Source organism: Thermobia domestica, chromosome 1 (assembly GCF_964235325.1).
Source record: "Thermobia domestica chromosome 1, izTheDome1.hap1.1, whole genome shotgun sequence".
Lineage (NCBI taxonomy): Eukaryota > Metazoa > Arthropoda > Insecta > Zygentoma > Lepismatidae > Thermobia > Thermobia domestica.
In genome coordinates, this window is record NC_137454.1 from 106,964,031 (window position 1) to 106,979,584 (window position 15,554).

General features: G+C 35.4%; 1 protein-coding gene across 1 annotated transcript in view; it reads left to right on the forward strand.

Moving 5' to 3' along the window:
* Nucleotides 1–15,351, forward strand: part of LOC145688048 (intraflagellar transport protein 74 homolog) — a 46,081-nt gene extending 30,730 nt beyond the window's left edge. Inside the window, exons 8-11 of the mRNA XM_081761757.1 lie at nt 379–578; nt 6,294–6,417; nt 9,881–10,105; nt 14,688–15,351. Coding sequence (XP_081617883.1) covers nt 379–578; nt 6,294–6,417; nt 9,881–10,105; nt 14,688–14,903 — 765 coding nt within the window. The 3' untranslated portion in view covers nt 14,904–15,351. The remainder of the gene's footprint in view (nt 1–378; nt 579–6,293; nt 6,418–9,880; nt 10,106–14,687) is intronic.
* Nucleotides 15,352–15,554: the final 203 nt, after the last annotated feature.

The following is a 15,554-nucleotide window of genomic DNA, read 5'->3' on the forward strand; positions in this document are numbered from 1 at the left end:
TTACATGGACGGCATTTGTAAGTTAGTGACACAGTGGGACAAGTATCTCAACGCTCATGGTGACTTCTTCTGAACAACATTTTTACTGCACGCTAACCATAGATGCCTCTAGATAGTGTACAAGTTTCCGCTCGAAATAAAATTTATTCCATGAATTATGACTACTGAACGGGTTTCAGTTGATCGCCTCTTATATTTCGTAAGCTTTTGTCTCATAGATGGTAAGTTAGTGGTGCTAGATAATTGAGTAGTGTTAATTTTTCTCTGCTAATACTGAATTTAATGATATATTTTGCGTTTAGAGTTTTCTTTGCAATGTGTTAATTTCAGTGTAAAAGAAGATTAGTCTAAATTCCGACAACTGTATATTAATTCCAGGATTTAGAGGACAATCAAAGTGAAAGACATCAGAAATATCGTGAATTGAGAAAGAGGGAAGAGACCATGGAGGAATTTTTGGCCACATTTGAACAAATCTTTGAACAGGAAACAAAGCGCGCAGCGGAGTTGGAATCATCTATTGTTACCCTTCTTCAACAAATGAGCAATAACTTATTGCATGTTGGTCATTTACCAAGGTAAAGTTGATAATTTTGTATTCTTACATTCACTAAAAGGAATAATTATATAAAAAATACAAAGTTTATACAATTATCCTTTGTTGACAACCGAAGAACTATGCAGCAGGACTGTAGTATGTGGAGCGTAAGTAGAGAGAGAAATACTCATTGCGGCACCTAAACTTCATCTTCCAGAGTACATTTGGCAGCGTAGCAGAGTCAGGCCTAAATAAGCGATTTAGTACTGTGTATCTAAAGTTTTTACGTATATTCCTTCGAATTTTGCTTGCTTTAAGTAACCATTTGTATGGTATTAAGAAAAGTATATTAAAAAGCATTGGCAGTTAATAAAGTGCTTTCACCAAATTAATTTCTGTTTCGGACTGTGAAAGAAAGTTATTTCAAATTTTAAGTACATGGTAATCTGGTGTCAGTACTATTATATGGATAAATGGCAGAAATAACTGATATTATATTACACTAGTTCCTCTGTAAGTATGAATTCTATGATACAGAAAGAGTGAAAAGATGCACAACTGGACCGAAATTCGAACCTGGGTTTCCGGCTATCCATGACAGTGCGTTAATTACTGTGCTTATCAATCCGTTTCCTGAATAAATGTCCGCAAGGTAGACACTGTGTTGTCCAATCACAACAGTAATTATGATATTGAAGTTAACCAAATCCGAAATCAGCGCGGAACTTTAATCTCTCTCTCTCTCTCTCTCTCTCTCTCTCTCTCTCTCTCTCTCTATATATATATATATATATATATATATATATATATATATATATATATATATATATATATATATATATATATATTTCCACTTAAGGTACGCTCATAACTGTGTGGACTCTCTATTATTGTAGTGAAAAGAATATCAGATTAAAAATGCATAATATACGAGGGTTACTACGAAAGTTTTGAGATGTGAAATAACTTACATACTTAAAATCAATTTAACACTTACATTTTCTCAAAGTATTCACCATTACACTGTACACACTTTTGCATCCTCGAAAACCATTTTTGGAAGCAGTGTTGCCAGTCTTTTTCTTCAAGTATTGAAAGTTCATTCTCGTAAGCCACTACAGCTTCTTCAGGGCTGCAAAATCTTTTCCCATGCATGCGATCTTTGATCCTGGGGAACAGAAAAAGATCACAAGGGGCCAGGTCAGGGCTATACGGCGGATGAGTCATAAGTTTGACCTCCGTAGATTCTAAAAACTGAATTGTGATGTTGACCGTGTGTGTGGACGCGTTGTCATGATGAAGCAGGATCCCACGCAATCCTGTTCTTGGACGCCGTTCCCGAAGCTTCTGGAACACTTTTGTTAGGCAAACAGTGGTGTACCACTGAGCAGTAACAGTTCTTTGTTCTTCAAGTGGAACAGTTGCAACACGGCCAGATTTGGAGAAAAAAGTTGCTACCATCTTCTTCCCCACACTTCGCGGTCGCTTCACTTTCGTGGGTGGATTTTCGTCTGGAAAGATTCAAACTGAAGACTGGCGTTTATTTTCAGGGTCAAATTGATAGATCCAAGTCTCATTACCAGCAACAATGTTAGAGACGCATCGAGAATTGCCTCCATCAAATCTTGCAAGCATTTCTTCACACCATTCCACACGCATGCGCTTCTGCTGTTCAGTCAAAGTGTGAGGCACCCAACGAGATGAAACCTTCCTGAGCCGAAGATGATCATGAAGAATTTTTGTTACTGCTGGCGATCCAATGTTCACTGTAGATTCAATGTCCTTGAAAGTTGTTCGGGGATTTTCTGGAATCATTTGTTCCAGAGCGGCAATGTTTTCATCTGACACAGCTGTTGCCGAACGTCTAGCTCTCTTTTCATCTTTAAGCGATGTCCGGCCTCTTCTGAATTTACCAAACCACCGAAAAATTGTAGCACGGGAAGGAGCAAGGTCCCCAAATGCTCCCTACAAATGGTCAAGGCTTTGTGTCTCGTTCAAACCACTTTTGAAGTCGTAAAAGATCATTGCCCGAAAATGTTCCCTTTCGAGCTCCATTCTAGACAGCCGAATACTGCTCACATCAACAAACAAGTGAAGGGGATATGGCCACGCCGATAAGCGAGGCGAGTTGATACTTGCTTCGCTTCTTCGCTCTGGATACCACTACCGAACGCAATTGTTGGAATTCAAATACTGTGCCACAACAATACGTATCTCAAAACTTTCGTAGTGACCCTCGTATCACTAAAACTGTTTCTAGCTTCTTCAAAGAAAAATATTATTTCTACAGTGACATTTCATTAACGTAAATAAATTCGGCTTTTTGTATTTTTTAACAGATATCAGGAAATTATACTTAAGCAATTATCAAAATTTGAAATTAACAAGATTAAGCTACATATGCAATTCTTTTCCAAGACATTTGAAACATTGCAGAATAATTCAGAAAAAGTACAGCATGCTTACATTTCTTCGCTGGTATATCTAAAGTGCGTAAAATCCATTCAAAAATTAATTGTACAAGAAATCAGAATATATCAAATATAAAATACTAAGTTAATCATAGGTGCTGGTATACTTTGCAGCGGCCAAATCTTAAGTAAATAGCTTTACATATATTTCCACGAATCAATTATCTTGAAATGTAATTCAACTATTCGATAAATCATTAATTCATTTACACTCATATTAAAATCATATATATTTTTCTTATCACGAAGAAATAAATTACTTATTATCATTGAGTAAATAAATATTTCTACGTAAATAAAACACTTTAACCATAGGCCACTTTAACTGCTAAGTCAATATATTGCTGCTAATCAAAAATCGAAGTGATTATTTTGTACTGCAAAGAAATAATATGCTGTTTAGTGACTATATCAAAAGAAATTCCTGAATAAGATAGAAATTGCAATTAGGATCTCGTAAGAAATGACTGCCTAATTTCATCGTGCTGTTGTTTAAGATAATTTGGAATACGAACTTATATTAAAACTATAATGATATACAACATTCCAATCACTTCCTTGAACTAAAGTTCTATCTATATTATCGTGATATAATATAATTTCAATATCGCGTACCATACAAGTCCACTTTGAACAAATTATGTAATTTTTATGGTGGTTGATTCTTGACGTGTTATCAGCTCCTCAGAGAACATATATGCATATGGATATTCTACTACCACAAAGAAATATACAGGGTGAGCGGAACATAACTCCATATTTTTAGTATTTCCTCCTCCCTAAAATATTGAAGGTATAAACTCAATTTTTTGCACACATGTATTAGTTTATTATATTCCATTATACTTTCAAAAGTTACATCTCAATGGGTGCTCCAGTATTTCCTAGACACTGTCTTAAACGAACAAATACATGTGCTACGACTTTCCTCAATACCTCAGCAGGAATACCACTTATAACCTCACGGATCTTATTCTCAAGCTCACCAAGAGGCTGCGATACACTTCTTCCATAGCCCACCCACATAAAAAGAAATTACATGGGTAAGATCTGGACTTCGCGCTGACCATTCTGTGGGACCCCGGCAACCTGTTCAGCGTCTCGCGAAACGTTCATCAAGCCATTGTCTTACAGGCAAGGCGTAATGAGGGGGAGCTCCATCTTGTATAAATAACAGTTCATGTGACTCGTCCCATTCAGAAATTGTAGGCTATACAAAATTTTCTAACATTCCTAGTATCTTTCAGCATTCGCAGTGTCTTTCAACAGAGAGGGTCCTATAATGCGGGAAGAAGGTAATCCACACCATTGTCACTTTCGGCTTGCCCTGCATTTTTTGGATCGTCTCTTTGGGGTCACCTTCTGCCTAGTAATGGCTATTATGACGATTAACGAATTTCCTACATGAAACACAGCTTCATTACTCCACAGAATTTTTTCAAACAGGTGTGAATGATCTTGATGCCATGCGAGCGTCATTTCATAAAATTCAGCAATCATCTGGATACAACCTTTGGACATAATGAGGGTTCCATGGTCTGCAATGCCACTTTCTTTTCCAGTCTGCCGTGTTGATTTTGAATAGCTTCGCTCGAGCATCTATTCACTGTGGCCACCTTTTCCTCTGATACCGAAGTCGAGGGCCTACTTGATTTCTTAATGTCCTCAACACTTCCGGTAGTCATTAATTTTCTGTAGCAATTTTTAATTGTTTTTACAACCAGAACAGCTTGTCTCTCATGTTGACCCCTCCACACCGTTGGACCTAAATTACAGACTGCCACACCTCAAATCTTGCTGCAATTCTGTCTCTCTTCTCAATGTTTAATTGTCCTTGCATCTCTGTGGCTTCAAAGGAACAACAAAAGCTCCACAGGATCAGGAAAAAATAGGGGGGGGGGGGAAATGGCATACTTTAGTCTATAAAACAAGATAACTTTAATTACTATCTACACTTAACATCAATAGAAATTCACAATTCAAAACAGGAAGTTACTTTGCGCCCATCCTTAACCACTATCACCATCATAGTTTACACCTCAATTCCGTGTCATTTGTGTCCTTTGAGACGAATTATTTTATTAACTTATCTTCGCAGAGCACATCTCCCTAAACTGAAGACTTCAAAAAAACTTTCTGGATCAATGTTGCAGACCAAACTCAAATGTGTAGGCTGCCTCTTAAACTGATGTCGCTAGATACAATCTTTTGCTGTGCATAAGTCCAGAAATAAAGTTCTTCTATTTGTAATAAGATTTGATTTATTATTTTAGTTGCAATGCGTGGATTGCCTTTTAAAATGTGTCATTTGATTGTGTTAATTCGCTAGAAAATAAATTGTAACACTAGAACACTTCTCTACTGTAATTATATGCACGCACTTCTAAATCTCCTATGTATTTGCTCCACATCAGGGGTCACGGATGGATATGCTTTATTATTGGAGGAATCACCAATTGAGTTGAGTTGATTTTGAGTTTAACGTCTCCTTCAGCAGCGAGGCCATATGAAATGGGACCTGTTAATTAACGTGGAATCCGAACCATATGAGCTCCCGCCGGGAGAATCGCCAATTAAATTTCTTGGTGACGTGAAAGTCGGAGGATCGCGTTGTCGATAGTGAACGAGAGAAACAGGACAGTACATACCTATAGAAGTATCGTCAATAGTTACGTTATTGCGGTCTGATTTGCGTAAAGCTCCCAGACATTGTGTGAGAAATAACCTTTTATAAAGGTTGTTTTTCAATATAAGAATTCGTAGACACAAACTAACAAAATAGGTATTTATAAATACAATAAAATTTATTTATATATTTCATAGTAGCTCCAAACAGATCTCATATATAAAGCTTCACCAGTTTTAAGTACAGGATTAAGGTAAAAGTCCTAAATCTACTCATGTCTTACCCTGATGAACGCAGCATTAGAAACCGGATTCTTACACTTGCTTATATGATTGATTAAAATTGGATGTTGTAAGCCTTGTAAGTCCAATATATATCTCGTTAATAAATTAAGAACTGTATAATTAATAAATTAAGAATATCTAGGTAGAAATAATTTACCCTGTGAATGGTTTAAACTGCAAAATAAATCCATTAATTTGTATCTAGAACGTCTTTTTTGTTGAGGTGTATTTTAAAATATTGACCATACGGATTTCTTTTACACAGTTATTTGCTAGAATCATTGCTTTGCATAAATGAAGTTTCTGTGTAAATTTTATATTAAGATATAAGAGTAAAAGTAGTCATGGAAAACGTTCTTGTTTTACATTTTCAGTCTGGAAGACTTCTCTGTGATGAAAGAGAATTTAGCATTTAAAGAGAGTGAGCTGGAGAAATCCAAAAGGACTGTTGAAAGCCTTACAAAGGAACGGCAGCAATTGAACATAAACTTGCAAAAGGTATTGAGTTTGGCGCATTATTAAATCTATTGCTTTCTCTTTAAAGTTAAGTATAGTGTTATATTAGTTATAATCTAATTGAGAGATCCTGTTTCGAGTTACTATTGGAAATTCTATTGTGCTCTTCCAGTGGTTTCATCTAAAGGCAAAATTAGGTTCGTAAAGGGGAAGCCAAACTTGAGACTCATTGATTTCGTGTTTTTTTTTTTATATATATATGTTGTAAAGAAGATTTTCCCCTGTACGAGGTGCAAAAGGATTTACGCAACGGCCTGTGGTTACCGAAATAAACGAGCGTTACAATACAAGAGAAGCTTAAGATCCTAATTAATTTGCTTACTCAGTAGTGTAATTGGGCATGGATCAGTCATCAGGCTCCGAGTCTCACGCTGCCGAATCAGTTACGCGTTTCTACGTTCTTAGATGTATATATATAAACAACAAATAGCAGTGTCACGTGCACACCATATGAAGGAGTTTGGTTTGTATGACGTGATATTTTCTCAGTCAGTTAAGATTTTTACCACTTCCGGTTTTAGTAGAGATATTTCTGCCACTTACAGTTTGAATAGAGGGATAAAAGTGATAATATCTATTCTTAGAACGCTGAATAGATTCTAAAAATCGTTCTCTCTGTCTCTTATCGTTTTTGCTCTATGTAAATCAATATTGAAACAGGAAATTCTAATGAATTTCTTGACGTTTGGTTTTAGTAGAGAGTTAAAATGGAGATAAAATTTATTCTTGAGACGTTTAATCGATTGCAGGAAACCGCTCGTCACTATCCATAACCGTTTTTGCTCTATAGTGATCAACGTTGAAACCGGAAATGGTTGATTTTATTTATTTATTTATTTATTTATTTAACAATCACCAGATACAGCTCCGAGGCCATTTTACACTGGATATCCAACAACAACAACAACAACAATGGAAAGGATTTGGGAAGGTATCGGCCAGGGCCTGTTTAGTAGGTACCACCCCGGCATTTGCCTGGTAGGACTGAGGGAAACCCTGGAAAACCTCAGTCGGGATGGTCGGCAGCGGGATTCGAACCCACGACCTCCCGAATGCGAAGCCAATGCTCTACCACTTGAGCTACTTCGCTCGGTAAAGCACCTCTTCTGGTTTTTGAATACGATCTTCACCAAGTAATTCGATTCTTAACTTTGGACCCTCTACATCCTGATCCATCAATAGATTTCCGAGTTTTTTCTTTTTTTTTCTCAGATGAATGTACAGGCACACGGACAATAACGTATAAAAGAGTTTTGGTAATCCAAACTCCTTAATTCATTACTTTCCAGAAAATAGTGAAAATACAACTACATGCACTGAAATTAAGTCGTCTATATGCTCTTTCGCGAATATGCTTCATCAGATAGATAAGGGGAAGAGGTAGGGAGGAAAGCAAAATTAAAAAAAAAGAAGAAAAGCTGTGAGGAGTCCAGCGTACAATATACTTTTTTTTTTTTTCAGTGTTGTCATTAGATTACTTTTATGTTTGTTAGAGTTAAATCTTGCAATTTCAATTTCATGCACTTCTTTACTAACCAGAACACTGAAATTTTATACAGATGTGTAAACCCGATCAGAATACAATATTTGCACATAATTTTTCACTGTAGCTTATTGTTTTATTGTTAAAATAAATACTTAGAATTAACTATTGAGCGTCTGATACTTGAACGTTCAGTTTTGTTTTTAAATCCTTTGGCAAAAAATTTGAATGAACTGTTGTTATTAGAAAATAATAAGTGTAAGCTCGCACATTGTAATCATGTAATATTTTCATGCTAAGGAAGTTAGGAGTAAAAAAGTGTTTGCAGAATATTAAATAAAAACTAAAGAGTAAGTAATATTAACACCATACGTATCATTCAAAAAAAAAAAAAAAAAAAAGAAAAAGAAAAAAATTGCAATAAGCAGTACCAATCTCTTGTCTTAAACGTTTTCTCGACTCGTGATACGTGTCGTGGAAAATTGCCCTGCATTCGACATGAATACAGGTAATTCAAATGTGGCATTGTAATTAGCTGCAGTGTGCAATAACTGCTACGCATTTTATCAACTGCATCTCTCCGTGGTCCACGCTTTACGGTATCTTAGAAGTTATCCGATTTTTTTTTAAACATTTGACAGTCACTTCTTTAATTGAGAAAAATATTAATCTAAATGTTAATCAAGAAGTTTGTGTATCAGTAGCTTAATTGTTTATTTTGTATTACTTTTGTAGTGTATTTTACGTCACATTTATGTAGTATTGACAACATTCAATTGGATATTTTTTTACTACATTCGTTTAGTTACTTCATTTGTTTTGAACTGCATACTAGTTTTCGTAGTTTCATGACTACGGAGTTATTCAGCTGGTAAAATGCTTGGTAGTGAACTACGATTGTCATCGCAGACTGCACCTAATTACTGCACTGCCACATTTAAATTACCTGAATTCACTCCGAATACGGGATAATCTTTCACCTCACTTTCCACGAGTTCGGAAAACGTTTAAAAACTAAAGATTGGTACTGCTTATCGCAGATTTATTCTGGAATGAAATATGGAAGCTCCTTATTGAAGAAACCTGAGTGAAACTAGTTTCCACTGATTGCAGCGCCATCTATCACGAATCGAAAGTTCAGACTAAAAATTTACTAATCCTCCCCCCCCACCACCACCATAGACTCCGAATAAAAAAAGTGGGGGTTCCCATTTAAGATTTTTAAAGTTACGCCCCACCTCGCCCCCAGACGGTTAGTTCTATCATAGATGAATTTTTCCGTCAAAAATAACATTTAATTTAGATTTTTTCATCCAATGCTTATTTTCTCAGATATTTTGCAGTCTCGAGTTATAAAACACTGTGTATAGTGTAGAGTATGGACGAAATAAATAAATAAATAAAAATAAGGTAAAAATCTAAGAACTATATGAGTTTGTAATGTTGCAGCTGTAGCAGATGGAAAGAATACTACGTCCAAAAATGCTAATAGAGATTTACGAATATATGAAATATCTCGGGAAAATTCTGAAAGAGTTGTTAACGCGTCAAAATTTTTGAAAAACAAACAAACTTCTGGAAATAATCATAATTATTTGATACATCATGCAGATGAAATTGTAATATATAAATTAGTTATTATTAAGCAGCTCAAGGAAACTATTTAACATTGTCCATAGATTAATATGAAGCCTCTAGGTTGCCTTTATATGTGTCTGTTCATATTTTATTTGGGAAAGACTGAAATCCAGAATTCCTTTTAGGATACATTATAAGTGTAGTGTTTAGATGTTTATCTGAACAATCTGCAACAGAATGTTCGAAATGTTTATGCACTTGAAAAGTAAGTTTAAACACATCAGAATGCAAAAAATCGTACCTTGTGGGATACAGGAAGTTATTTTATGAAATGAATAATATTTTGAATTGGAAATGTAATTTATATGAATTTTCTGGCAACAGGTGGAAGCTTTGGAAGAGAAAATTCGTGTAGAAATGCAAGGACTTAAACAGAAAATAGAGGATATGAAAAACGAAATGCATGTATTTTCTGATTTGGATTCGATGCGAAATCAAGCTGAAGAGAAACGTGTTCAGTTGACGGAGGAGCGAGAGAAATTGGAACAGCAAAAAGCAATGACATTGAATGCTTTGCAAGTTGTTGAAGTTCAGTATGAAAATATAAAGGTAAGTTCCTTTTAAGTTTCAAAACTATTTACTAAGTATTTTCCTCTTGTTTAGTTTTTTCAGCCTTTTATCGACAAGTATAACTATGCTGGTTAAAAAAAGGCCCAATAAATGATTGGGACAGGAACATTAGTGTATTTAAAGCTATTATATCCATCATGGTATAATTATGTGTTTGCATAAAGCATCATGCACTATAATTTGTTTTCATACCTTAACCATACCTAAAACGATGTTTCATTATATAATGGAAGCCATGAGTGAAAGAGCAGTGTTCATCAGTTTTTTTTTTTTTTTTTTTTTTTTTTTTAAGGAAAAGAGAGCAGTGCTGATGAAGGTGGGAGTTCCCACTAAAAATTTCAGCATCAATAAATATTTAGATGCATTCCTAAGTGTAATTTAAGAATTATAATCACCTTAGGTCCATCAGTAAGTATGTAATATACTGTTTTCATGTGACAAAATACGCTGCGACATAAATATATATAAAAATATATAATTTTCTTTATAATCTACAGATTTTTCCTCTTTATCAGTCAATTCGAATTGTTGTGAATTGTAACGGATGATACGTTTATTTTGTATTTTGCCTAATACAAAATTTAAGGTTGCAGTAAAATATATTTGAATGAATTGAACATCTGTACTAGTGTGTTAATTTAATAATACCCCATAATTTTGCAGCAACACCTCAAACTACAGTAAATTTATTTATTTATTAGTTTGTTTGCAGTTTGAAGTAGTCACTCATTTTCTTGACATAGTGAGTAAGTTTATTGTACCCAATTTTCTTAAATTGTGTAACGTTACTGAGAAAAATCGAGCCTAAACTTTTGCATTTACGTTAAAAAAACGGAAGAGCAACCATTTTTGTTGTTTTCTGAAATATTGTCCATAGTGCAGTTTCAATTATTCTGTGTGCGTTATAATTGTGAAATTCGAAAAATTATGTCTTTTCGCATAAGTATCGTTTTAACAGTAATACTTGCAAGCAATTATTGTACCAAAAGAGGATAACTTACAGTATATTAGTATTGTCGTTTATCATCTTAATTACAAATTATTCACAAAGTATATTGTATAGATTGTCAGAAAGTTACGTATTCACCTTGAAATTATATATTCACGTGCCTGAGATAGTATCTTCTTGCAGGAGGTTTGCCTTACATGTTTAGAGAAAAGTGTGCTAAAATGTGTTCAGTGTGAGTGAATAAATAACTGCTAATACGTTCCTTACTATGTAGAGGAAAAACAAAGTTGACTTAAATCTTACGCTTATTGCGAATTTTAGTTCTCTGCAGTGTAGTAGGCCTATATAATAGGGTGGATCGAAAAAACTTTGTTTCGAAATCGATAACGGCTCACACGGGAAAAGTTACCCACCCATAACAGTAGTTCACTGAATTTTTTTCACATTTTTCGGACAATGTCTTCCGATGCCGCAATCGGCCTAAAACTTTGGAAAAGTCAACATAGGCGACATGCATTACACAATATGTAGACAGTCTGTTTTTAATTCCAATACGGTTCGGAAGTAGCATATTTCTCTATGTAATCGTTTTCCAATTTTATGTGCTGTAGTGATATCACCAATATGTGCAGTTCTTTGCTTATTTTAACCATAAAATGGCTTAAAATAACCCAGAGCTCAAACAAGGAGGTGACTGCACGTCGTGCTCCGCCCACCCAGAACGAGGTGCTAACGATAAGGCATAAAAATAAAACTACTGCTATTATCAGAAGGCCAAATATATGCGAAAATCTAATATGACGGCATCATCAAAGAAAACAATCGAGTTGCTAACGGTAACGCATATATAATCTAATATGGCCATTATCAGAAGGAAAATTTTAGTCGAAAATCTAATATGGCAGTATCATCAAAGAAAACAATCGAAGTGCTAACGATAACACATAAAACAATATATTCGAGGTACTAACAATAACGCAAGAAAATAAAATTAGTGTCATTATCAGAAAGCCAAATATATTCGAAAATCTAATATAGTGAAAATGAGGATCGATTGTTTTCTTTGATGATGCCGCCATTAAATATTTCCGAGTATATTCCGAGTATTTGGCCTTCTGATCATGGCACTAATTTTCTTTTTATGCGTTATTGTCGGCACTAATTTAACACTAACTTTGTATACAGGTTTAATCTCAATTGGTTGAGTGGGTGGGGATAGGTTCACGCTAGCCACACCCAGATCCTTTTTGTTTAACAGCACTAATTTTTTAAACTATGCCAAAAATTAGTGCTAAATTAGTGATGACGATACCGCATAGAAAGAAAATTACTGCTTTGTTCAGTATCATAAAAATGAGGAACGATTGTTTTCTATGATGATGCCGGCATATTAGATTTTTGCATATATTTGGCCTTCGTATATATCTGGCGTGAATCATTCCCGTTAGCTGACGGCGACATGCCGCATCCTGTGCTTCTACATAAGCAAAGAGTAGTCTAGTCCTTCTTTAGTTTGGCTTGTCAAATTCATTGTGAAGGTCTACACAACGATGTAGTTTGTGATTCGACGTCATCCTTCTTGCAGTGACGGGGTGCGACACGTGTGGAAGATCGGTCAGCTTTCGTCAGCAATTTTACTGGATAACCTGAAGAAAATATGTTGCTGGCGATGATCACCGACTCTTCTCAAGTTATTCGGACTCTTGGATGGAGACGAGTAAAAAGGGCCTGCTCTATGCCACCCAAGAAATCCATTTGAGAGTTTGTCGTGCCTGACATTAACTTTGAAACTGATTATAATATGATAAGCTAGTCCTCCGTGAAAGTCACTGACCAGCCTTTGACTAAAGCACTTACATCGTAAGAAGTAGAAGAAACCATCAAAAGTGCAGTAGCCTCAGCTACATCGATAACGGAATTTCCATGTCATATCCAGGCGGTGGAAAGGATGGAACAAAGAGTTACTGTGGCCCCGAGAAGAAATATGGATTTTAAGAAAGAGACTGCTTCATTCGAGCAAGACTGCTGTACAGGAAAAATATTCCCACTTTTGAGTCGAAACAATATTTCCTCATCTAAACTTTAGACCTTAACAATATGTTTATTGTCCACTGGGTAGGTGAGTGAGTGAAGCAAGATGTGCAGTCATATCTTCGTTTGAACTCTGGGTTATTTTAAGCCATTTTATGGTTAAAATAAGCAAAGAACTGCACATATTGGTGATGTCAGTATAGCACATAAAGTTGAAGAACGATTACGTAGTGAAATATGCTATTTCCGAACCGTATTGGAAGATAAAACAGACTGTCTACATATTGTGTAATGCGTGTTGCCTATGTTGACTTTTTCAAAACTTTAGGCCGATTGCGGCTCCGGAAGACATTGTCTGAAAAATGTGAAAAAAATTCAGTGAACTACTGTTATGGGTGGGCAACTTTTTCCGTGTGAGCCGTTATCGATTTCGAAAAAAACTTTTTTCTATCCACCCTACTATATAAGAATCTCAGTAAGTTTGAGTCATATTGAGTACCTTCCAGTTGTCGTTGAATAACACTTAATGAATTGTAAATTTTAGTAGTTGAAGGTTTTAGAATTATGAATTATATAAATTTAGTAGCATTTTTGTACCTTAAGAACTGAAGAGCATATTACGATGTAAAACGTAGTTTCAATATTCACCAGTTCGTCACTTGAATATTATTACAACCTAGGCATCTGAAATTTAGTAGTGATGAGTAAAACGCTTTTGAAATTTTTTGAAGGCTTTGATCTCGTCCATGTCTCTAGATTGAATCCTAGAGAAGGTAATCTGCAGTTTTCCGTATTCTTACTTCCTATTGAGGGGTGATATGATAGGAAAATTTCGTCAAAACGGAAAACATCAGAAAATGTGAAGAAAACTCATTTGTCCAGTTGTTACACAAAAAAAGAAATCTTTAAGTTTTACGTCCCACGGTTATGCCGGCTAGGCTAAAGGAGACGGTGATGATGAGAGATGAGTGAAATGGTGGAATGAAGAAAGTGGGAGGAAACGGGAGAACCCCGAGAAAACCCACGAGCACGGTGTTCGTCCACCACAAAGTTCACTTGGCGGAGGCTGGGATCGAACCCGGGACCCCAAGCACCAGAGGTGAACGCTCTACCACTGAGCCACCGCGCCCCCCTACACAAAAAAAGAGATTCCCGACATAAAGAGTACAGGGAGAGATATCTAAGGCAAAGTTTAGACTGAGAACTATCCAAATAACTAAAATTACGATCCGAAAGATAAGGTTAAGAATCTTTACCAACAATGGCCTACTTCTAGTGATCGTCTCAACTAATCTAGTTTCACCTTTATCACGGTGTTCACTTGACATTTCAATATTCTTAATTTTTACAGGATCCCTTGAAGAATTTTTGAGCAATATCTGATTTTAGCATACCAGGTTAGTAATGTGACTAATGACACATTTATCCAAAAAAATCCGATTTCCAAGTTCAGTTATAGTATTAACGTGATGAATTATTGTTTGTCAATGGCATTAAACATTATTCGATTGTCCTACATTTTTATGTGTAATGTGTCTTTAGATAAAGGAGTTTGAATGATTTCTCTTTATACCATTTCAGAGACAGTTGAGCGAGAACGAGACGTACGCTCAGTTAAGTAATCTGGAGAAAAAATGGGCTCAATTGGAACAAAATAATTTTGCCATGGAGGAATTCAGTGCTTCGAAAAAAGCAGAAACTGACTACGAACCACTGAAAGGCAAAGTTTACAAAATGGTCCATGATTATAATAAGATATTGATGCAGAATCTCAAGAAAGGTGGTGTTATGCCTTAAAGGAGGAGGAATAATCCACAATTGTAGTGGTTTGAGTGACAGGAAGTACCGTAACATCGAAGTACCAGTGATTGGAATTGCTACATGAAAGCACACGTATTCACCATTCAACAGCACTTAGTGGAATCTGGATCATTGAAATAATTGAGAAATATTTTCGTATGTGCATCGAATTTCGACACAATTATGTATATGGTTTCAATAAATCATACTCACGTGTATGTAAGCCACATCTTGTACCACCTAACGCAGTAATGAAGTGTAACTGATATGGTTGGAACATTGTCTGGTTTAAAGGATGAAAGTACCGACTTGCTGAACAAGTACTATAGATATTCTAGTCCGTCCAAAATCTTATTTGTTACTTACTGATTTTTAGACTTGTAATTTATTGATCTCATGTTGTTGATTTATTATATTTTAGTTTTAATAAATTTTTGACACCTGACAGAGTAGATTTTTAAATGGCTTAGGGTATTTTTATCATGACTAAAATCTAATCGATGATAACAACAATAATAAAAGTCGTGGATTAAGGAATCCACAGGCTATTCGCTACAGAAGAACAAAAGAAATGAGAAAACCTATCCTATATCAAGCCGATCGACTCTTAATTATTGATATTCTTCTCCCGAAGATCCTTCTTTATGT